This window comes from Akebia trifoliata, chromosome 5 (genome assembly GCF_017979445.1).
Source record: "Akebia trifoliata isolate Shusen 1 chromosome 5, ASM1797944v1, whole genome shotgun sequence".
NCBI classification, from domain to species: domain Eukaryota; kingdom Viridiplantae; phylum Streptophyta; class Magnoliopsida; order Ranunculales; family Lardizabalaceae; genus Akebia; species Akebia trifoliata.
In genome coordinates, this window is record NC_141379.1 from 2,951,843 (window position 1) to 2,977,166 (window position 25,324).

Here is a 25,324-nt window from a genome sequence, read left to right on the forward strand (position 1 = left end):
ACACTCTTTCAAGCTGAATTTGAATTAACTTCAAACCATTGCAAACATTTCACATCTTGATCATTAATTGAGAGGTGGGATGCCACTCAATGTATAAAATGTGTTTTGATTTCCCTTCTAATTATTGAGTAGTGCGACAAGAGGGATACATGAACCAATAGGGAGCACACCTAAACCAATGATAATCAAAAGTAAACTGAAAGAAGAAGAAGAAAAAAAGAAAAAGAAAAACTCTCAAAATTACAGAACTAGTAGAATATATTTTACTGGTGCTTTTATTGAAGTAATAGAAACCGTTGACATTAAGACGACCACTTAACCTCTCGACGACTGAAGACATCAGATCCATATGTGGAGAGAATTACTTCAATAAAGAGGGGAAGTTGTAGCAATGCAAACAATGTCACAGGAAAACAAGCAAGTAAAGCTAGAGGAAGGGCAATCATCGCTAATTGATGTCCAAGCATTATAAAATAGGTCGCACTAAATGCTATCATCATGGCAGCTATAGAGAAGAAGAGCATAGCAAGACCGATTATCAACTTCTGAGGTAGAGATTTGAGAAAGTCTTCTTCAGCATAACGGGATGTAAGAATAGATAAAAATATCAATACTGAAGTCAAGGAAGAGAAGAGCGCTAGTGCATTTGATATGGCAAAAACTTTAAACCACTTGACTTTTAAAAAATTTGGAATGCCATTATTATCGTTGTTGCCACCTGGAACTGTGAAGGCAGCAGCAAATACCACTGTGGCAATGAGGGTGGCTACAACCATGGATGATGATGCCATATCTTTCATCCATTTCTCTCCTTTCTGAATCAAATCCTTGTGTTCCTCAGTAAATAAAACTCTCGGAGTTTTTTGTGCGTCGTTTTCCATTTCTTTATCAATGGGTTGTACAAGCTTCTCCACTTCCTAGATGGTAAAGCGTGAGTTCAAAATCAGTAAGAAATATAATAATACAAGCAGAAGATGATGTGGTGGATATTATTAGTCACCGCACCTGGTACCATTGAAGTTCTCGTTGCACTTGTAGTGCTGCACCTGATACCACATTGAGTTTAGAGGGAGGTCCTAGTTTTGCTGCCAAATGCAGGGTGTTGTTGTTGTCGGTTAGTCTCACATTGACCATCGAATTGCTAACAAGACCCATCCCTCTTACGAGGTTGAAAACCTTTTCTTGTCGATGTCTAATAGCAATGTGAAGAATGGAATTTGGGTAAGGGGACCAAATTTGGGTAGGATTACTCTTAATGCATGTGAGTATAAATTCCACATTCCCATACTCTGCAGCTACAAAGATTGGTGTTGCTAATAACTTATCATTCTCTTCCTGAGTACTACTCAAACGTGACACTTGTGCACAAATGAAGTTTAGAAGTTCTGAGGCTTGGATGTGCATTACTTTGGTGTCGTAAACATGCTTGACACTTGGCACTGTGCTTAAAACCAAGTCAATTAAGTTAGATCCAATTATTCCAAGTAGAAATATAAGGTGAAAAAGATTTAAGTTTTAAGTGGGTGGGTGCATACCTATATGCTTTATAGCGCTCCAAAATAGCGCGTTGGACCTTTGCAACACTATCCATACAAAATCAAAATTTGCTTAATTAGAAAATAGAATTTTTATCTTCTAATTTTTTGACTTGGTAAGAAAATTTGTACACAAATAATTTTCTTAGCTTAGGAAAGCCTAGTTTATTTATAGGAAAAATCACTTAATAGACTCTCTGGAGGTTTTTCTTCTTCTAAATAGTCCCTGACTTTTGGGTGTACTTGATAGTCTATTTTTCAAGAAACTCAAGATCCAGCGGCACAATGATAATGCAGTAAAAATTAATAAGAGAACCCATCCACACAATCCATTAATGTAATTAAGATATTATAAATCAACTTTTAGAGCAAATCGAGAACAACAACATACCTTTACCTATTTGGGTCTTGTGTATGGAAGCTTGTTCAATATGCACGCCTTCAAGAAAACATAATAAAATTTGAGGTAAGTAATAAGTAAATTAAATGTTGGGCTAGATTCCTTTAATTAAGGTCCATATGTTCCTATTGTTCATCAAATACACAACCTGAGGTCACATGTCGGGTTTCCGTAGAGTTGGTTTGGGATTGGAGAACCTAGTACTGTTTTATAAGTTAGGGGTGTAATTATTCTCAAACACAATCGCACAAAACACAAGGATTTACGTTGTTCAACGGTGTGCCTACGTCCTAGGATCAGATCAAGAACAATCACTATTTTCTTTTAAGTTTTACAATCCTAGAGATCTCTATTTATAAAACCGGGGAGTTACGAGTTACTAAAACATGTAAATCTCCCCAAAACAGAAACCCCTAAAAAATGGGAAATCTTTAAGAAAATATTACATAATTGCTCTTTTTGTACCATTAAAAAATTCAGGCCGGGGGCTTTGCCCTCACACCCTTGGGAGGGGGAGTTGCCTCTTGTGCCCTGCAACTCTGCATAGCGCAATAGAATACAAGACATTTACAAAACAAAAATCATGTCTGGCAAAGATAGTTTGCCATGTAATCAATCAAATGTATGAGAAACACTGAAAACATAAGAATCTTCTTGTTCTATGTAGGAAGCTTTGAATTTGAAGTGTGAGAGGCGGGTTTTAAGTATATGAAGTGAGGAATTAAGGGGCAAGGTCCAATATATAAGAGGTTACCTCCTAAGAAAAAGAAGGAAATAAACTAATGAGTGGGATATTGAAAGAGTGACAAACATGAATAGATGCAACGTTGCCAAAATCCTAGTGTACTTCCACTCTTGAGAGCCGTTGATCTTCTTGCAAACACATCGAGTGCTGATTTGTCGGAACTATCTTTAGCTGTTGCTAATTCTGGGTGACGATTGATTAGAAACAGTGCCACATCTATACAAAGAGCAAAAAAAGAAAAAAAGGATTGTTAGACATGCCAATGGTAACTTGGGAAATCAGTTTCACATTTAAATAAATCAATATTCTTTTGTACTGAATCATTTGTAATACCTTATGGTCACAATACTAATACTAATTTGAAAAGGTGGACTTGCAAGGGTGATTTAGTAAAAGTGTAAAGCATTTACCTCGGGATATGCATATTCATACATATTTTTCTTTTGTATCTTGAGGCAAATGAATTACAGTTCTGTTATGGGGGCACGGGGGGGGGGGGGGGGGGGGTCATATTATCATGACACTAAGTAAAACTAATTAACAATTTATTAGTATTTTATAAATAAAACTCCATTTTTTTCTCTTACATTTCTCATATTACCTCAGTGGTAAGAGCTTGTGGAGGTTGTTCCCAAGGTCTTAGGTTGAACCCCTTCTTATGCAAACCACTAACCACACCAAGCCAAAAAAAAAAAAAAAGTCTCTCTTTAATGGTCCCCTAATAATTTTTAGGGAAAATTACTCAATGTGGGAGGGATGCCTTTATAAATGCACCTTGATATTTGGGATGGTATCTTAACGGGATGAGGATCCAAAACTGCGTCCGGAGTTTGCGTGGCACGTGTTTGTTGGACTTTAAAACACATCAGCTCCTAACACAAGCCGTTTTTCTACATAGCATACAGCCCAATGTGTTTCAGTTCCAACCAAAAAGTGCAACTTTGACACCGTTTGTTGCTATAGGAACGGGACACCGTTTTGGATGGAGACTCATCTTAACTACCCAATTAGTAAATATTTCTTTCTAATTGACTAGTGTTGATCCAGATGATTCATATTGAAATGTCAAGATTGATGATTGTAACAAGGTTGATCTCGACAAATTGAATGTTGATCTTGAACGTCGAGATCCATGATTTACAATCTTTGATCTTGGTGGTTGTAAAAGGTCGATCTCGATGATTGGAGCAAAGATTGATCTCAATGATTTGAATTGTCAATCTCAAGAATTTGATTAATCAATCTCATCAATTGAAAATGAATCCCTAGTAGAAATCCTCGATTTTAACCTATTAAGCCTCGTTTCAACCTCGCCTTAATCCCTTGTAGAAATCCTTCTATTTTTCCATTTGAAAATCAGAATAGAAATCTTATCTTCAAGCTGATTTTGGGAAGAAACTGAGGTAAAAACTGGGAAGAAAATAAAAGGTAAAAAGTCTCAGGTTGAAGTTGAGTTATTTTTCATAAGTTAGGGGAAGTAGATCAACAAAATGCTTATAAAAAACTGGAAAACTTTTATCAATACACCAACTTTTACTTGAAACACACAAATCTATATGCAGACAACCGATGAATTTCAAAAGAGTTGGTGTGCCGATAAAATCTCTAAAAAATTGGCTAATCTGGATTTCTTTTTAAATGGTAAATTTATCCAAACATGATGCTTCGACAATTAACCAATCATTTGCTTATAATTTGGCATTAGTAAAAGTTGGTGTGGCAATAGTAACTCTCTTTGGTAAAACCCCCTAAAATTAAAAAACAAAATGTATAAATGTACCATAAAAATCGGCAGTAATGACAGCATTGAGAAGCTTAAGACCGTCATTTCCTCTAAAAGGACTATTAGGATGATCATCTTTTGTAACATTGCAAAGATGCCACAAGATGTCCTTATGGCCAAGTTGAGCTGCATAAAGAATTGGTGCATCTCCGCTACTATGAAACATGTTTGGCAAATTAGGGTTCTTTTCCACCAAGGCCTTGGCTACCTTTGTGTTTCCACTAAAAATTGCGCCATAAAGAATTGTAAAACCTCCATTATCTTTTAGTTCCAATGCATCATTGGGCATTAACTTCACCATCTCTAGTGCAAATGCCGTGCGTCCTGAAACGATCGTAATTGCGAGAGTGAAAAGTAAATTAGGGAAGATCTCGGGATTAGGACCAGATCCCATGAACACTAACTCTTTGGCTTTGTTCCAATTGCCTTCCAATGCAGCTTTGTATAGGTCTGCCATGTTAAACATATTAATTATGATGACCAAAAGACATGGAGATAGAAGAGAAAAAAGATCAAATTATCACAAAATGAGATAAAGGGTCGGTTTGATTCGCGAAATTATACTTCTAAGAGTTGTACTTGTGAAGTTCAACTACTGAAAAGTTTTCAACAAGAGTTTATTACAACTCCAATGATCATAATCATAATCATTTACTACATATATCAGGTTATCAACTCTCACTTAATAAGAAGTTATAGCTATCACCTCATATGTATATATTATAACTGAAGAAAAATGAACATGACGAAGAAACAAGTCGTAAAGTTTGTTAGCAACGTAGAGGATGTTACCTTGATAACGTTGGAACGGAGTATCCATTTGAGTAAATGTGTGGTCTTGGTCTTGATTGCTCATAGTAAGTATTCTCTAGGTTCTTTGCTCATTTTTCACTCTTGAATCTTGAATATATACTTTTCTTCTTGTTGTGAGTTAGATCTGATGCTAAGTAGGATGTCCCACCATTTGATTAAAGTTCTATTAAGTGATTCTGTGTATAATTTTAGTGGTGCCAAGCCTAAAGTTCATGTTCAAGTGATGGACCCAAACAAATATGTTAATTGTGTTTTATGTTCCCCTTTTTCTTTTTCTTTATATTTTTTAACAATAGTAATGCGTTCTTTATATTATAAGACTTCCTCTTCACATAAACTTTTTAAATTTTATTTTATTTTCCTTTTTCTTTATCTTTATATTTTTTAACAATAGTAATGCGTTCTTTATATTATAAAACTTCCTCTTCACATAACCTTTTTTTTTTTTTCCTTTTTCTTTATCTTTATATTTTTTAACAATAGTAATGCGTTCTTTATATTATAAAACTTCCTCTTCACATAACTCACCCATGGATTGCTTAAGTGGTAAGGGCGAGCACGTGAAGTGTGGGTTAGGCGCACGTCACGGGTTCGATTCCCCTCTTGGGTTTTACTCATGTTTTAACTAGGGGACCATGGTGGTGGGTTGCTGTGGTAGTCCTCCCCGAGATTAGTTGTGGTGCGCGCAAGCTGGCCCGGACACTCGGTTAGCAAAAAAAAAAAACTTCCTCTTCACATAACCTGTATGGATACCTATTGTATTAGAGACTGTGCACTTTCCTTTTATTAATGGGAAAAAGTACATAATGGAACCGACTATGGATTTATCTTTCTAAATAGGCCTGATTTTTGGGTGATTAGTGGCCTTAAATTTGCAAACCTTTGAGCAACTCTGACCTAGGGCTTCATATTTTGTCTTCAAATTGGCATCTTCTTCATATTTTAGACTCTGAATAACCTTTGAGCTCTAGTCGGTCTCTAACTTCAAATCACCATTCCTTCCTCTAAAATACTATTTACTCACATAAAAAAGTGAAAAGAGAAGGCTAAAATTGATTTCTAGAGACACAACGGACATTTTGAAAAATATGAATAGTCACAGAGATGGGCCTTTGAATCTTCTATCTTCCCTCTATATTTGAAGATATGAACAGTGATATAAAGGAGTTTTGTTCATATTGAAGGACAGTTGGAGCTTGGTTCAAAGGCCTACATCTCTAAATATAGAGATTTGAAGGACGGTTGGAGTTGATCTTGGAGATATGAAATTAATCATTGAATCTGACTTGTTATGGATGCATGCTATGAGGGGTGGAAGTTTGCCTTGAATGCCTGAGTAGATAAGAAAAACCTTTGATTGCTTGGATAACATTGAGCAATCAATTCATCAAGTTTCACAAAAAGGACCCAGATTGCCAATCAAGCTCATCATGCTTCGATTTTTTTTTTTGATAGGTATCATGCTTTGAGTTCTAGATCTTCAACTTATTTTTCTGTGGATGGCCACCCAATTTATGTGAAGAAAGGATATGATAGCGATTTAATATGTTAGCGATCAATTCACCATGTTTCAAGACAATAAGCTGAATGTTAACATTTTGTATCATCCAAAAACTATGAGTATACCGAACTCAAAAAAATTCAACAAACAACAACAATTAGTATACAAATATGAATTTTTCCTTGTCCACGATTCAGTATAGGAGTCAAATCCTTAACTTAGTATAAAATCCACAAAATCACAAATAGTAACATTTATTGAAATAACAGAAAAAGTGTGCACATTAATATTGCTTTGCTTTTTGACAAGGAAAAACATTACACCAATATGTTGAGTGAATTGCTTCAACAAAGAGGGGAAGTTGTAACAGTACAAACAATGTCACAGGGACACAAGCAAGTAAAGCTAGAAGAAGGGCAATTGATGCAAATTGATGTCCAAGCATGATATAATAGGTGACACTAAACGCTATCATCATGGCTGCTATAGAGAAGAAGAGCATAAATAGACCGATTAATAACTTCCGAGGTAGAGACCTGAGGAAGTCTTCTTCAGCATAGCGAGAGGTGAGGATGGATAAAAATATCAATACTGAAGTCAAAGAAGAGAATAGAGCTAGTGCATTTGATATTGCAAAAACCATAAATGGTTTGGTTTCTAGAAAAATAGGGATGCCGGTATCACCATTGTTGCCACCTGGAACAGTAAAGGCTGCAGTAAAAACGACAGCGGCAATGAGCGTTGCTACAACCATGGATGATGATGCCATGTCTTTCATCCACTCATCTCCATTCTCAATCAAGTCCTTGTGTTCCTTAATAAACAATGCCGTGGGTCTTTCCCCTTTATGGTTTACCATTTCTCTATAAGTTGGTTGTACAATTTTCTCCACCTCCTGCAAACAAAGGGTGTAGTTACAATCACAGAGAAATACTAGAATATGACATGGGATCTCATACCCTAGGCTTTAGGTGAAACATGGTTAAACAGAAAATACTAATCCCATGACCAATCTTAATTGTTGGATTAACCAATTGAATTCTTCCCAAAAAGTTAAGTAAACAAGAATTTCACATTCTAGAACTGAAAGAATTTGATTTTCTATATATCAAGTAAGAAGATGAAACTTGAAAGAGCATTCTTGAATGGTATATAACGGTCGTCATAATTGTAATGCTTAGTACCAATCCCAAATTTGGAGATATAATGTTTCTTTATTGTGCTACTTTACTGTCTTAATGACCATTATCTTTATTATTTAGGTTCAACTTTTGAATTTGAAATTAGAAATACACAAGAAACACATTTCTTCAAATTGTTTTCAGGGAAAATTAATAGAACAGCACAAAGATTTAGAAAATTACTGGACCAACATGTTTAAAAAATGTTTTTCAAACTGGTAAATTTACGATATTGAGAATCTAATTTTTTTTTCCAAGTAATAAACTTTTCTCCTTGACCACAATCTTCTCTTATAGACTGAAGCAAAAATGTCCTTAAATGCTCTCTCATCTTCAACCTGTAAACACTAAGATTTTTCTAGCCAAAACCAGCCATCTTCAAGCACTACAACCACTATGGTTAATTATTTTAATCTATTACACCACTCATTGTTTTCATCTTCTACTTTAAAAATCCTATATTGTTCTTGAGAGATTTTACTATAACTTTCAAACTTACAAAGGCAAAAAAGAGAGGAAAAAAAAAAGCATTTCAGGAATTTTTATTATTTTCTACATGTGTTTGAAAATCTCTCACCTTGTACCATTGAAGTTCTCGTTGCACTTGTAGTGCTGCACCAGAGGCCACATTGACTTTAGAGGCTGGCCCTAATTTTGCTGCCAAATGTAAGATGTTGTCCCCCTCGTTATTTAAACGAGCAGCTAATACATTCTTAGAAGGACCCATCCCTCTTATAAGGTTGAAAACCTTTTCCTGTCGAAATTGTATTGCAATGTGAAGAACGTTATGTCTAGTATCTCCGTATGCAATCCATAACTGGTTAGGATCGGTCTCAATGCAAGTGGTTATAAACTCCACATTTCCATACTCTGCGGCCACCAAAGTTGGGAGATTAAATAGCTTCGCCATCTCCAACTGAGTAGCCAAAAGTGATATTTGCTCACAAATGAATTTGACAAGTTCCAAGGCTTGGGTATGCATCACTTTGGTGTCATAAATGTACTTGATGCCCGGCACTACAACCAAAATCAACTCAAGTATAACTGAATTGTTAAAACATAAAGGAAAAAATCGAAAAAAAAGTTTCAAGCTCGAGTGGTGGGGGTGATGTTGCATACCTAATTGTTTTATAGTATTCCAAAATAGTACATTCAACCTTCGGAGCACTACCATACAAAAGCAAAATTGATTAGTTAATAATATGTATTTTAAGGTGGTAATTTGTAGAGAAGGCATTATTTATTTTGAGTATAATGTAGTAGAAAAAATAGACTTGCTGATTTTTATTCTTGATTTGGCGGCCTAGTGCCAATGTTGTGTGCTGCTAACAAAGACTAGTATAGATGTACTATTATATAAAGCAAAGTGCATTTTCCCCACAGTTATGGATGGTTATACCTCAAAGTTCTTCAGTCAAAGATGTCTTTGAGTAAACCAGACAACAATGGTAATGTCAAAGGCATAGAAGTCTATACAATAAGTTGTTGTAATATTTAGAAAACCACTCAAACACTTCAAATAAATTTTTTTTTTTGCTAGGAAAGCCAGATTAGTGGTCTGTAATTAGTAGGTGAAAGCAGATTTTGAACCCAGGTCGTGGTATCAATACATACTCTAACCAACTTAGCAAGCTGGCACCTTCAAACACTTTAAATTACATGAAAAGATTCTCAAAAGAAACTCAATAAATATGCTGTGCTTCTTACATTCTCTATCATTTTTAAAATGAAAAATGGGCCAGGCTCAAGCGTGCTACTCGCATACGTGAATGTGACGGCGAGCCGCGACTTAGCATTGAAGTATATGTTTTTTTACTTAAATAACTAAAATAGATAACTAAGAGATTTTATATAATCTCAGGGAGACTGTTTTCTTTTTTGTGGGACTATCTTTTAAGAGAGAGTTTCCTAAGTTAAATATTCGCATAATACACAATACAAAAATACCCCTCAACTTACGAAAAATCCCATTAACCAAAACTATAAAAACAAATAATATTTTGATTTCTTTGAATCTAATAAAATATTTTTATTATTTAAAATAAATAATAGTACATATTAACATCTTGCAAAATGTATACTTCAGTTCTGAGCCAGATCAACTCTGTTTCAGTTCAATTTGGTTATTAAACTACTCATAATCAGAACCTATTATACTTCTACATTGCTGATTCCTAATGGTTCCATCGAGCTTTAAAAAAGTCTAAATCCTTTAACAACTTCAAATATCCCAAATCCATTTCTAAAGATACAAAGAAGTTATCACCGTGCGCTTTTAATGAATTGACTGAAATATTGACCATAAAAGAAAAATGATGGAAGTGACAATTTATCATGGTAGGGGAAGATTTGCAAGAAATCTCAGTACTGAAAGATGATATATGTAAGATATAAATCAAATACTTGATCTATTGAAATCAAGAACTGCGACATACCTTGAATTATTTGGGTCATGTGTGTGCAGTCTCTGGGGCTTAATAGAGAACTCTCCAGGTCTCCTCTTCTGTGATGGTTAGCTATGTAAGCTTGTTCAATTTGAATGCCTTCAAGTCAGAATTATAGGAAAGTTCTAAGTACGTAACCTTTTTATTGCATCACATGAATTGATTTTTCCAAAGATGTTTTGTTTCTTTTAGAGAACCAAGAAGTAAAATGTCAATATTATGCATAAGAATGGTCACCATGCACCCATATACATTAATTATGACTACAATTAGGTGTCTGCTCCACATTTTGTGTTCAAAAAAAAAATTTTAACGTAAGCATTCAATAGATATGGTTCCTTGTAATAAAGTAAATTAACAATTTTGTATACTTAGATAAACTTTACAGATTCTTTTCTTTGTTTGTTTGACATAACAACCCAAAAGATATTACAAAATGATCCTCCAATACCTTCTGCAGTGTTTATCGTATCCCACGCCCCCCCCCCGCCCCCAAAAAAAAAAAAAAAAAAAAAAAAAACCCCTTACTATCAACTAACAACAATACAGTTCATTAAGAAGTTTTGTAGTTTATGTAGGGACCACTTACAAATACACTCCCAGGCGTGTATTTTTTCCTTTCTTTCTTTCTTTCCTTGTTGTTCTTTATTGTCTCGTTGTTTGGGGGCTATCTCAGCCTCCTCTTCCCCTTTTCTTCATTAATAACGCTATATTTAGGGTTTAAGTATGAGTCAAACTTATCGTTTGTGGGTTCGACTTCTGTATTATTGAATACACAAGATAATGAATCTATTGTTCAGATCCTTCTACATGATCAAATGATTATAAGAACATAGTTATTCTGTTTGCTAATTTATCGTTTTAATAAATTTTATTACAGTTATCCTAACTAATTTTTATTATTCAGAAAATTTCTACAAGTCAAAAAAGATGGATGCACACTTTCTTGTAGGACTTGCTTTTTCAATCAAACAAGCAATGCTTTACTTATGTGAAGTGTGCACCATATATGCATTCATCCTAGTACAATGGAAAACATCAAGAGTAGGGCTAATATGACTAACATAATCTGGTTAATAAAAAGCCTTACTAAGGCTTTTGGGTGTACCATGTGAAAGAGAACCGGCTATAGTTGGCTACCCAATGTGGGATAACTGGCTATAGTCCGTTTTCCTTCCACATGAAGCACCTAGACGCCTTACTCAGGCTAGAGTTTTTCAAAAATCAATTCCCCCATCTTTTTAAGAGTGGCATAGGAGAGAATTTTTGCTCCCTTTCAGATTCTCTCCTTTTGCTTATAGTGCAACAACAAAAGGAGAAACTTAAGATGAGGGCATAGGAGAGGCACATTAAACATGAGAGAAAATGGTCTTCATTATTAGAACAGATGCAAACTTACTAAAGAGCGAACATTTTAAGATTCCCAATTATAAAAACACGGGCGGTGCTGTGGTACCATGGATATAGGAAAAGAACTGTCCTTGAAATCCGTGTTTGGCATGTATCAAAGTTGGGGTTTGGGATTTTTAATAGCAAAACACGAGCCATCAGTCCAATGGTTGAGATGGGAGATTACTTCTAGTGATCCCCGAGATAAATGTATCATGAGAAAATCTCTACTGGTCCCTAGAAAATATGTAGACTGGCATGAGATCTGTGTTTTTTCCTCTTATCTCAACCATCTTATTAAGGAAGAGCCTGAAACCTCACTTGAGGCTAGAAAAATCATTTTTAATATTTAAACAACCTCTACTACCTAATATGAGGCAAGTTTCAATATTAAGTTACCTGGAAGAAGAACAAGAATAGAAACAAAAGTATAAAAGATAGGATTTAAGTGGCGACACTAACATGAATAGATACAACGTCGCCAAAACCCTAGCCCACTTCCACTCTTGAAAGCTGACGATCTTCTGGCCAACATAGAGAGTGCTGATTCAGTACCTTCAATTGCTAATTGTGGGTAAAGCTTGACAATATACAGTGCCACATCTACACACGGAAGAAAAAGGGATCGTTAGTTTTGGCCAAGGTTTTTGGTTGGCTCGCTCTATTAATTATGCACTTATCTAGATATTTTTAATTGCTAAATGATCAAAATAAATGCTGTGTTTCATATTTTGTAAAAGGTCTTTTCTGATCTAAAATGATGTTTGACACAATTCATGACAGAAATATCCCTATTTGCTTTTACGGTGGAGATAATTGAAAACTGATGTGTGGGTGTGCCGGGTGGTGCGGGGGATTGTAAAATAAGGCCTGCATAGGCTGAGATGGAAGGAAAAGCACATGGGGATCTTCTTTTTTTCTTAAGAACAATAAGAAATATCCCTTATGTTTGACCATCTTCATCAAACATATTTGAGACTAGTATTTTTATTTTATTTATTTTTTGATAAGTATAAATTTAATTAAAAGGAAGAAGAAAGGGGAGGCCAAGATGCCCACCCCAAAACACAACAAAAGGAAAATACAATGAAGAAGTAAATCTATCAGCACCACAATCTATGAGAACATATATTCCACTTGAACATGAATTCCTCGAAGAAGACACCTTTGAATTATTCAAAGTTTAGGCTCCAGAAAAATATTAGACCCATTATAGACATGATAACCCCTTGCACTGAGTGCCCCTTTACTGCGATTCCACTCAGTCCAGATTCCCCAACACACGTGAAGGGGGTTAGTGTCGAAAGGATTCTTCTTCTAAGATGGATTCTCTTGAGCTGCTAGCTTTGAAAAAAACGTTAATACTGAAAATGGGGCATACGAGATTTGAAATAAGGAAATGATCCCAAACCTGAGTACTGAATTCCAATCCATGCTGATCCGATAACTTGGGATCCTATCCTCATCTTCCACCAACTCATCATTCAACCTGATTTTGGAAATAAAATTGATTCTTTTTATGGAAAAATAGTGTATGTTGTCCCTTTCCTTCATCATCTCATTCTTGATTTTTGCCTCCAACTAATCTGCTCCATTATAGAAATTTAGCTCTCAAATCAAATGAGAGAACCTTTCTTTTGAAGAGAGATATCCAACTTTCTATCCCATCTAGAATTGATTCTTTTTGACATCCTCTCATCCAAAAGCCTCTTTATTCGAAGACTTAAGCCTATCTTTAAGACTTTAAGTAGTTTCCTAAATCCTGCCCTTGGTTTACATGAGAAGTAAAGAGAGTTCCACCAAGCCTCAATCAAGTCAAAGAAACCATCATATTGAAGCCACATATTTTTGAATCGGAAGTAGTCCAAGTGCTTCCAAGAAAATAGAGGTATGGTTAGAAATAAGACTTGGAATCGTAGATTGGTGAATTGAACTGAAATGCTCTTCCTAGCCTAATAAAACTAGGAATCTATCCAATCTGAACATTATTGGCACATTTGATGATCGAAATGCGGTATACGAGTTTCTTCAACAGATAGTGTCATGAATCGACGTCATTGGGTCTACAACAAACAATAAACCTATAAAATTCATCGAAACTTCTAAAGTTCTATTGTGCATGTAATTTCCATTTTCATTTTTCACTCAAAGCGCATCACACATACTACATACATTCTACTAATTCCTATACAAAATCAGAAGTACCCAAATAAGGAATATTTTTATTTTCTTTTATAATATGATGATGTAGGATTTTTCTGATCTCAAACATTATATAGCCGAGATGGCATGAAAGAGTGATCCATTTTTATCAAAAATATCTTCCTATCTCTCCTTTGAGGCTAGAATTTTAATTTGATATGATTCAAATTTCAATCAAAAATAAAAATTTATGGTAAACATACCATAAAAATCGGCAGCAATTACAGCTTGGAGAAGCTCAACACCATCTTGTCCTCTAAAAGGACTATTAGTTTCCTCATCTCTTGTTACCGAGCAAAGATACCACAACAAGTCCTTGTGACCAAGTCTAGCTGTTCGAATAATGGGCGCTTCCCCAAAACTATTACGCATCTGTGGCAAGTCAGGATTCTTTCTCACCATGGCCTCTGCTATCTTTGTGTTTCCAGCCATAGCTGCGGAATGAAGAGCGGTATAGTCATTTATGTCTTTAAGTGCTAAAGCATCTATGGGCATCAACTTCACTAGCTCTTCCACAAACAATGTATGTCCCGACACGGCCCCAACGTGAAGAGCAGTATGTAAACCAATGGTGATCCTTGCAACCGTCGCTTCGGGATCAGATTTGAAGAATTCTTTGGCTGTTTCCCAATCACCTTCAAGTGCAGCTTTGCACAGAGGAATGTAACACTTGAGGTCCTTCTTCTCTGCCATAAGATAGTTTTAATTTTCAGAATTAAAAGAAATTAAATTAAATTAAATTTCATTGTTGATGTTACCTTGTTGTTGGGATGAGGTAGCCATTGGAGGTAAGGTGTGGTGAGACTATCGATCGTTGGTAGTCAGAGTGCTCAATCCAGATTCTTTCCTCATTTTTCACTCTTCAATGTGTATAATTCCTTTCTTCTTCATACGAGTAATCGTCGATTCTAAAGTCGCTCACCATTTCGTCAAAAAAAATTCCTCCACTCAGGTAACAGCCAGAAAAAAGAAAAAGAAAAAGAAAAAGAAAAAGAAGAGAGCTGTTATTGCACCCCAACTTTTACTTATTACACCCTAATTAAAATAAGGAACTGTTCATTTGTACCTAAGTTATAAAAATGATGAATGCATGTTTTGAGAATTAATATGAAGAGTGTACGGAATTCAGAATTTCATCATATTTGGTGCAAGAAATGGAGATTCATGTATTAAGATAAAGTAAATAAAAGGTGGGGGTGCCAATAGAAGATCTTTCTCTTAGGATCTCTATTTTTTGGGTTTAGGATTTTATATTTGCCTAATCATAATTGTGAGCAATTACTGAAAATGTTTGAAATGAGTGTTATAATGTTTTGTAATGTTGAAATTATAATTTGAGCTAAACCTTTCTAATGTTAGAAGAATGTGTTTTAATCTTTAGTTATGGTGTGATCAATGATTTAAGAAATTGGAGGTATAATAAGTAAAAGTTGGGGTGCCAATAACAATTCTAGAAAAAAAAAAAGGTTGATTTGAAAAAAAAAAAAATCCATCTAATTCAACCTTCAAATCTCCCGAACAAGATGAGATATTGTGATGGAATTTTTGAAAGAGAAGTAAATGATTTTCACAAGGGATTAAGGAAAGCTTAAACAAATATGGATTGAAGATAAAAATTTAATAAATTAAAAATAATTTATCATAGAGGTTGAAGAACTTAAAAATGTCGAAAATTGTTGTTAAGGTCCATTTACAATCTTTGGATCCACCAATTTAATTTTTTTTTCTCATAAATGAGGTTCTAATATATATTATTGTTGTTAAGGTCCATCCACTCTTTGGAAGAGTGCATGCGACCTCTGCGTGGTGAATATGGGAAAATGGGATCTCCATGGTGGAACGTGCATACTCGACCAATCGAACTGAAAGAGAGTGACATCCGCCATCAAATGCATGTGATACTGTGATCAAATGTGCAGGTACGACTAGTCGTCCAACCGGAAGAGCTCTCTATGGTCGAATGCTTTTGAAAAATCTTTATAGCATATGGGAAGATCCCCAGCCCCCACAACATGAAAACTGGAGAAGTCCATGGGTCAAGGCCAACAAATTTTAGAACTCGAATTTCGATGGCTCAGGGTCATTGAAGTTTTTAATGTTCCCCAGATTCGATGGCTTAGAACTGTCAAATTTCTCTCATCCTCCATTAATTTGATGGTTACGACCTGTCAAATTTTTTTTTTACAATAAAAAATTCAACGACATTGAGCCATTGAATATGGGCTTTTTCGTGTTTGCCCCTGAGTAGAGCCTCCAAGCGCCGGGCATTTAACACAATGCCAAAATTTTTATTTTATTTATAACAAGAATGGAATTTGAAGATATAGACCATTGACAAACGAATTTGAAGAGATCCCACGAAAAGGAAGGTGTTGATCATTGCATGGGGCCTAGCACTTGGTGTGTGCAACCATATACAGATCGTTGTTGTTTTTTATTTTTAATTTAAATTTAAATTTAGATGGCACAACAATCCAACAAACCGAGAAGTTTTTTTACCATCCCCTCGCTCTGAAGAAACCAAAACGAGAGAGACCCGAGCTTGAAGGCATGTGTGCGTTGCAATAACTTGTGCCTGAAGTTTGAAGTCCTCTCCTCATTTCTTGCTTCTTTGACCTGATTGCCTGATCCACCTCCCAAGAGAGTTGGGGATGTTGGCTTCCTAACTTACGTCATATTTGTCATCCCTCGCATTTTGATCATGCTTTGACAGATTATCGTGTATGGATTCGTTTTGTACTATTACAATTGTTATATCAATATTCAACTTTAGATCTAATTTGTTAGTTTGAAAGACTCAGTTCCATTATTTTATGGGCTAATCATGTAAAACAATGTTGAAAAAACCTTACAGATCAACGAAGAAAGATAACTGTATGAGAACCATAATAAAAAATGGCTTTCTACTCGGGCAGAGCCAGAATTTTGCTCATGTTGGGGCAACCAAGAGTAGAAACAATTTTGTGGGGACAACTTAGAGTGAAAAAAATTGATTATGGGGGCAATAGTGGCAGATTTTTTTATCTGCCGCTAAAATCTGTCATAATAGCTCACTAATCCATAGACTATGCAAATTCTTGTGGGGCAAGTGTCCCCACAGTAAATCTGCCCCTGTTTCTACTCGACCTAAAAGGAATTTTGTACTGAATATGGGGATTTAAATAAAAATGTGTCTAACCCAATGAAATTCACATAAGCACCAATCAATTTCATTGAAGGGCCTTTCTAAAATCATATATCCTATTTGTAAATTATATTACAAACCAGAACCAGTTACAAAACTGAGCCAAATCGAAAATGCACAAGAGAGCACTAAACTGACGACAACCAATAGATATAATATTACAATAGAATCTCTTTTACAATGCATTTATTGAACTAATAGACGATGACACCACACCCCTAAATCTTTGACGATTGAAGACGTTAGACCCGTATGTGGAGAGAATTATTTCGATAAAGAGGGGAAGTTGTAACAATGCAAATAATGTCACAGGTACACAAGCAAGTAAAGCAAGAAGAAGGGCAATCCATGCTAATCTACGTCCAAGCATGATAAAATTGGTGGCACTAAATGTTATCATCATGGCCACAATGGAGAGGAAGAGCATGGCAAGGCCAATTATCAACTTTTGAGGTAGAGACTTGATGAAGTCTTCTTCAGCATAGCGAGATGTAAGAATGGATAAAAACATCAATAATGAAGTCAATGAAGAGAAGAGTGCTAGTGCATTTGATATGGCAAAAATCATAAATGATTTGGCTTTCAGAAAAATGGGAATGCCATTATCACCATTGTTGCCACCTGGAACTGTAAAGGCTGCAGCAAATACCACAGTGGCAATGAGCGTGGCTACAATCATGGACGATGATGCCATGTCTTTCATCCACTTCTCTCCTTTCTTAACCAATTCCTTGTGATTCTCTGTAAATAAAACCCTTGGTCTTTTCCCTTTATTATTTACCATTTCTCTATATGTAGGTTGTACAATTTTCTCCACCTCCTGCACAATACAGCCTGATACCATAAGCATGAAATAATAACGTAAAAGATGAGGCCTAGAACTCTAGGTGTTGGGTGAAACATATTTTTATCAAAAATAATAATCCCATGACTGATACTTAATTGTTGGATCGACCGATTGACTTTTACCCAATAAACTATTCAAAGAAAACAAGAATATAGCATTCTTGAAACACAGGATTATGAATTAAGATGGAGATCTTTTTAGACTTTCAAAAACACATATTACACATGTTCTTTTCAAAAATAAAAAAAATAGCAATTCTTTATTGTTATTTCCATTATTTGAGTTTGAATTTTGAATTCAAAAATCAAATTTCATCAGAAAGAAGTTGTCCATAAAACATGTTTTCAGACTATACAAACTGGCCGATGTTATTTTAATACAGAAATTCCCTTCTAGTTGTTTGCTATAACTTTAATAAAGGTAGGAAAAAAAAAATTGAAACATCATCCTACCGCTACTTATGCAGGAAAATATATCACCTTATACCATTGAATTTCTCGTTGCACTTGCAGTGCTGCACCAGAAACTGCATTGAGTTTAGAGACAGGTCCTAGTTCTGCTGCTTGATGCAGGATGTTGTTCCCATCCTTATCTGTTAAAGGGGCCAACACATTATTAATTGGACCCATTCCTCTAATGAGATTGAAAATAGTTTCTTGACGATGTTGGATAGCAATGTGAAGAATGTTGAGCTGTCTGAAGCTTGTCCTTGTGTATGCTGTCCAAATCTGGTTAGGGTCGGTCTCAATGCATGTCTTTATAACCTCCACATTTCCATGCTCGGCTGCAACCAATATTGGTACAACTAATAACTTATCCATCTCCAACTGAGTACCCAATAGTGACACTTGCGTGCAAATGAATTTGATAAGTTCCAAGGCTTGGGTATGCATCGATTTCGTGACATAAACTTGCTGGATGCTTGGCACTACATTCAAAACCGAGTCAAGTAATATAGTGAATCATTCACACAAGAAGAAAAAGGGGGCAAAAAGAGGGAGAGAAAATTTAAGTTGTGATGGTCTTGCATACCTAGTTTTTTTGTGGCATTCCAACATAGCTTATTAAACCTTTGGAACACTATCATAGATAACCAAACTTGCTTAATTAGAAACATGGATTTACATCTCAAAGTTGGTAATTTGAAGAGATGATATAATTTTGAGAAAATTATATAAATTTTTTTGACCAAATTTTTTTTCTTTAATTTAACGGCATAGAGTGGTTAAGATTTGCGATTACATCGTAATAGTTGGAGTGGTTAAGATTTCCTTATGTTATTTCTGTATAAGCCCTATTAGCATTGAGTAATCAATTAATCCAACTACTACTAAAATTATTTCTACCACATGGAATCATCAGGGATAAGTACTCACACCCCCATGATTGAATTTCTTTGCAGAAATATTCCTTTGATCACACTTCTAATCCATTTTTACAATACTTAATAATGATTTAAACACATTTTTCTTGAACCATAATTATGTAGGAATCTATGAGGAAAAAACATAATTGTGTATGAACACTAGATATCTTTTTGAAAACTAATAAATATTTAAAATATAAAAAAATTATTTTATGTTGTGCGGAAGTGTAACAAGATTAAAGAAAATAACAAAACGAACACACAAGATTTATGTGGTTCGGAAAATTGCCTACGTCCACAGAGAAAAGGGAGAAAATCCACTATCAACGATAAAGATTACAGACTTTCTGTCCACAGCTGCAAGGAAACTCACAGAGCAAAAAACACACATAAGAAACCCTACTAAAAAATACAATATATACCCAAACAAAATTCGCCTTGGGGGCCTGCCCCCAAACCCCCGCATGGTCCTAATCGAGTAACCTGACCTGGGACCTTTCCCTCTCGCTCCGGGCTGAGCCCACTACGCATCGGGAAAGGTCCCTTTTGATACTGCCTTGCTTCTTGAAGTCCAAGCCCAATAAGAATACTAGACCTCTCACAACATTTTTTAATATCTACTATTATGGGAATCTAAAGATCCAATGATGCAATGAACAATAGAAACAAACCACACAATCTATCGTATTAAGATAATTATAAATCGACTAATCCATTCACTGAAATCAAGAACTACAACATACCTTGATTCAGTTGGGTCATATGTGTGCAATCCCTAGAGCTCACCAAAGTATTTTCCATGTTTCCTTTACTGTGATGATTTATAGGAGAAGTTTGTTCCACGTGAATGCCTTCAATAAAAAATAGAATTAGATGTAAGAGTTATTGTCCGCAGTTTTACCTTCACATCGTTTAAAATGTAATTTATTTCTTAAAATATTTCTATTTTTCAGTGACTAGTAGGATGCATTAGGATTCACTATTGAGTGGGTTGTAGGTCAACATTTGTACCAAACAAAGGCACGATCTACTACTATCAAGTAGGAATATTAAATATAAGTCATTGATTGGTCAATAAATCATTGGACGATTGAGAAATTGAACTCTGAAGTAGCCTTATTGCAATGTTTTATAGCCTTACAATTTTGTTAAGTTTTAAGCACATATTGACCAAGTTAAGAGCGATCAAGAAGCTCTTGTTGGAGAATGTACTCTTTCTCCCAATGCCACAATTGAAGGCCATCTCGCATTGTATGTCGTTACAAACAATAAAGCTTCTGGTGTTTGTGTTGCATGTCAACAAGGAAATAGTCACAAACTTCCTTTCAAATTATGAGATATTCGAAGTCCTCAGCCTCTAGATTTGATCTATTATGTCCTTTGGGTTCCCTCCTCAATTCCCCAATTTTATTTGGCTCTTTCCCATGGTTCAAAAGACTGATGTTTTGTTGATTTTCAAGTAATTTAAAATTTTAGATGAGAATCTTTTTGGTGTACATATTAAATGATTTCAAAGTGAATGGGGTGGTGAATATCAGAGTCTCTCCCTCTATCAGTCAGCTTGTGGCATTCAACACCGTGCTTCATTCCCTCATGAACAAAATGGATCGATCGGTCGTCTATCAACCAAGAGTTGTTTCTCGTTTTATTCTATCATCACCGAACATAGAGTTTTAGTTATGATATTTTCCTATTTGATTGTAAAATCTTTGTGCATTATAAATTATATATAAATATGTCTTCCATCCTAACAAAATTTTGAGGAAGCATAACTTCATCTTGTTTGTTGTGTTCTATTATGAAACAATAACAAAGTGATAAGAACATAGTAATACTAAACAGGAGAGAAAGAGGTCTTCCTTATCATCAAACCTATTTCAATTCATCTTTAGCTGATTCAGTATCAAGTTTACAACCAAATGAAAGATTAAAAGGGCAAAGTTCAATACCACGATACCTCCAAAAAAAGAAAGAACGTAAACATAAATATAAAGGGAGGGAAAATGGAGGGAGAGACTAACATGAATAGATGCAATGTTGCCAAAATCCTAGCTCACTTCTCCTCTTGAAAGCTGATGACCTTCTAGCCAACACATAGAGCGCTGATTGGTTTAACCGATCTGTGGTTATTGCTAATTCTGGATAATGCTTGACTAGATGCAGTGCCACATCTACATTTGAGAAAATTAATTGTTAGTCACTTATGCCCAAGGTTTTTGGTTGGCCATTGTTCATAATACCATAGTATTCATCAATAATATTACTTGTTTTTATCCTTTCAGAAGGTAATGAATGACAAATTAGATTATATCTAGATCAATTGTTTTTTCCATTTTCTAAAGGTGGGCTCAAAACCCTTCTTTATCTACTAATTACTACCATTAATGACACAATAAAATTGTGATGGAATGAGAGAGAAGATCTTAGATAAAGACCTTAGAGTCCATAAGACAAAACTTGAGTCCCCAAGGCATAAGAAGAGAAATAACTTTCTAAGAAAATTAAAGTTTATTAGAGCAACTCCAATGCACGACCTATTCCCTCTCAACTGCCATTTTGAGTCGTGTAATCCAAAATAGGGGTCTCCAATAAACGACCCAAAATAGCTCCACAGTGCACACGACTTCTCCATTTTTTGGAGGGAAATTTTTTTCAAACAGTTAGGCTGAAAAATATTACAATATTAATTCGTTTGAAATACGGGATAAATTAAAAAAATATTAAAATATTTATAGATAACACGGTTGGAGTGCATACCACGTGAATATCCAAAGAGGCTACCCATAAGCCGATGTGTAACAACCATATACTCTAACACCTAGAGTTTAGGTATAGCTCGCCCCGGAGTCACCCGGGAGCACCCATGTAATACTATGTAAAGCTCACTATGAGGCCCATGTCAGCCCCGTGCCAGGGCATAGCTGTTAGCTTAGTGGCATTTCTGTAATAAGGGAGTATGACTGGCCTCCACTTTTGATGTTTCCTTCTGGAAACCTAGAAAAGACTTAGCGTACTCTTTATAGGAAGGGTGTCTAGTACTTCCCAATCCCCGGCCTACACCACGTTAACTGAAGCCCTCAAGCCCAACTTTGTGGTAGTCCCGCGTGTTATAGGATCATCTATTGTTTTGTAACGCACCTTATTGCTTTTGTAACGCGTTACTCCGTGAAATCAATATTATATCAACAAAGTTGCCTCAGGACTTTGTCTCGTGTTACCTCGTTTACTTGTTTGCTAGCTATGTGTGTGTGGTGTACGATCATTTTACAGGCTTGCAAGTGGATTTGACCCCCTTGCGCCGGACGACCTCGCTTCAAAAGAATACGGCTGTGACACGATGGCTACCCATAAATGAGTATGAAGATGAGTATTCCAATTGGAGTTGCTCTTAAATAATATTAATTGAAAATTACTTGATGGGCCCGAATTTAGGGATTTGTTCTAAATAATCTTAACTTTAGGATTGTATCTTGAATCTTGATAGTCTAGTTAAGAGCAAACTATCTAATAATCAAATTAAGAGCAAATTTGTTAAAAAAAAAATAAAAAATAAAAAAATACCGTAAAATTCGGCAACGATGATAGCTTTGAGAAGCTGAAGACCATCTTGGCCTTTAAAAGGGCTAGGATCTTCGTCTCTCGTCACAGAGTAAAGATAACACAGCAAATCCCTATGACCAATTTTAGCTGCTCGAAGAATTGGTGTCTCGGAAACACTGTTACGAATCTGTGTCAAATCGGGATTCTTTGTCACCATAGCCATTGCTCCCTTGGTGTTTCCAGCTGTAGCTGCAGAATGAAGAGCTGTAAAACCAGATTTTTCTTTGAGTGCTAAAGCATCTTTGGGCATCAATTGCACTAACTCCTCTACAAACAATGCGTGTCCTGAAACGGCCGAAATGTGGAGAGTAGTGTGTAAACTATTGGTGATCCTTGCAACAGTGGCATCGGGATCGGATGCGAAGAACTGTTTTGCTGTTTCCCAATCACCTCTGATAGCAGCTTTGTAGAGGGGAATGTAATACTTGGACTCTTTGTCCTTCCTCTCTATTACATCTACAGACATTGGGATGTAATGGACTTGATGGAATCAACGAGAGTTCAATAATGTTTTAGACGAAGAAGAGGAAATTAAAAAGAGAGCTGTTAATGGAACCTCAACTTTTACTTATTACACTCTAATTAAAATTAGGAAAAAAAAAAAAAAATTAGAGAAATTTTAATTCCCAAAACATGTTTTCCAATGAGATCATCACTTTTAGGATCAATAATCTCACCAATAAATTACCAGCCAGATCACAAATAATTTTAAAGTGAATTATAATCAGTGATTTTGTTGATAAGTAAATTTAAAGTCAAAAACCCTTGATATTTTTATTTGGTAATTTATCAAGGAGAGCAATCTCTCTCATAATAAAAGTGATTTATCAGCGAGATTACTCTCGCTGATAATAAAAGTTATGAATTGGCAAGAAAATATGTTTTGGAAATTAAATTGAACAATGTATTAGAATCCAAATTTTTTCATGCACATGAAATGGTAATTTTTTTCTATTAAAAAAAAAATCAATTATTGAGAAACAACACAGCTTGGAGTGCCAATAACTCTCTCACTTTTTTTTAGTTCAGATTTTTATTTGTTAGATTTCATATTTTTTTATTAGCCTAAATCTAATTGTAAACAACTCGTTGAGTTGTTTGAATTGTTATAATACTTTGTAATAATGATGAGGTAATAATTTGAATCAACTTTTACTTATTACATCCAATTTCCTTAAATTATTTGCCAAATACCACTTCCCAACTAAAAATTAACAAACACTATTTAAAATAAGAATTAATGTTTTCGTATTAATTATTTTTCTTAATATTTGCACAAGATAAAAAAGTCATGAATTGCCACTATCATAATAACCCATCAAAAGGATCAAGTTGACATCAACGGTGATTGTTGCTCCGACCTCTAGATTTGATCCCGCACTCTTCACCCTTCAATATCTCTCCATCAAAGAAAAGAAAAGTCTACACCTGACGTTATATCCTAAAGTGAGAGAAGGATATTTTCATTGCATTTTTTATATTCTAAATTTGGAGGGGTGTAATAAATAAAAGTTTGGGTGCCAATACCATATGAAAAAAGTCTAAGTAGGTTGTCTATTCTTACCCTACGTATGAAGAAAGAGATAAAGACATTAGTACACATAGGAGTAAAGATGTTCCATCATTTTGCCTTCAATGATGCCTTGCTTTGTAAAGGTGGGTTGCATATCTATTAGTAGACTCTTGACCTATTAGAGCTATTTTTCTTTGATTGTGCATCTCATTGTTGGAGATTCCCCTTCTTTTGGCCATCCTGACTTTTGGGAGTTGAAGGATTATCTACAAATCAAACCTTAGTTTTGCCATGACATCTTGATTTGTCGGAGTGGCCCTGGTGTAACGGTCATGTACTCTGACACTTAAAGTTTAGGTGTAACTCGCCCAGGAATCACCTGGGAGCGCCCATGTAATATTATGTAAGGCTCGTTATGAAGTCATGTCAATCCCTGTACCAAGGCATATCTGTTAGCTTAGAGTACATGTCAGCCCCGTGCCAGGGCCCACTTGTTAGCTTAGTGGCATTTTAGTAATAAGGGAGTATGACTGGCCTCCACTTTTGATATTTCCTTCTGGAAATCTGGAAAAAACTTAGCGTACTCTTTGTAGGAAGGGTGTCAGTGCTATCCCAATTCCCGACCTACACCCACGTTGTTGAAGCCTTTGATGCCTAGCTCCGTGGAAGTCCCGCGTGTCATAGGATCATTTATTACTTTGTAATGCATCTATTGCTTTTGTAATGCGTTGCACCGTGTAATTCAATATTATATCAACAAAGTTGCCTTCGGGCTTTGCCTCGTGTTGTTTCGTTTACTTGTTTGCTAGCTACGTGTGTGT

The 25,324-nt window shown here is 35.4% G+C and overlaps 3 protein-coding genes across 7 annotated transcripts; all 3 read right to left on the reverse strand.

The window, feature by feature from the left end:
* Positions 1-117: 117 nt before the first annotated feature.
* Positions 118-5,392, reverse strand: LOC147400998 (uncharacterized). Its single transcript, XM_086442079.1, has 7 exons — positions 5,256-5,392; positions 4,461-4,913; positions 2,747-2,896; positions 1,927-1,974; positions 1,536-1,583; positions 1,006-1,439; positions 118-917 (listed from the first exon to the last, which is right to left on the reverse strand). The coding sequence occupies exons 1-7, from the start codon at positions 5,317-5,319 to the stop codon at positions 303-305; spliced, it is 1,812 nt and encodes a 603-aa protein (XP_086298205.1). The 5' UTR covers positions 5,320-5,392; the 3' UTR covers positions 118-302.
* Positions 5,393-7,015: 1,623 nt separating this feature from the next.
* On the reverse strand, positions 7,016-14,959 carry LOC147400999 (uncharacterized). Of its 3 annotated transcripts, none has more exons than XM_086442080.1 (7): positions 14,752-14,959; positions 14,197-14,679; positions 12,254-12,394; positions 10,394-10,501; positions 9,078-9,125; positions 8,536-8,975; positions 7,016-7,672 (listed from the first exon to the last, which is right to left on the reverse strand). In XM_086442080.1, the coding sequence occupies exons 1-7, from the start codon at positions 14,774-14,776 to the stop codon at positions 7,061-7,063; spliced, it is 1,857 nt and encodes a 618-aa protein (XP_086298206.1). In that variant the 5' UTR covers positions 14,777-14,959; the 3' UTR covers positions 7,016-7,060. The 3 variants fall into 3 exon arrangements, with proteins under 3 accessions (XP_086298206.1, XP_086298208.1, XP_086298207.1); XM_086442082.1 differs by having other exon boundaries at positions 14,197-14,674; positions 14,752-14,958; XM_086442081.1 differs by lacking the exon at positions 12,254-12,394.
* Positions 14,960-17,200: 2,241 nt separating this feature from the next.
* Positions 17,201-23,497, reverse strand: LOC147401000 (uncharacterized). 3 transcript variants are annotated; one of them, XM_086442083.1, is made up of 6 exons: positions 22,952-23,496; positions 21,412-21,561; positions 20,134-20,241; positions 19,057-19,104; positions 18,504-18,952; positions 17,201-17,997 (listed from the first exon to the last, which is right to left on the reverse strand). In XM_086442083.1, the coding sequence occupies exons 1-6, from the start codon at positions 23,454-23,456 to the stop codon at positions 17,353-17,355; spliced, it is 1,905 nt and encodes a 634-aa protein (XP_086298209.1). In that variant the 5' UTR covers positions 23,457-23,496; the 3' UTR covers positions 17,201-17,352. The 3 variants fall into 3 exon arrangements, with proteins under 3 accessions (XP_086298209.1, XP_086298210.1, XP_086298211.1); XM_086442085.1 differs by having other exon boundaries at positions 17,814-17,997; positions 18,511-18,952; positions 22,952-23,497; XM_086442084.1 differs by lacking the exon at positions 19,057-19,104.
* Between the last annotated feature and the right edge of the window lie 1,827 nt (positions 23,498-25,324).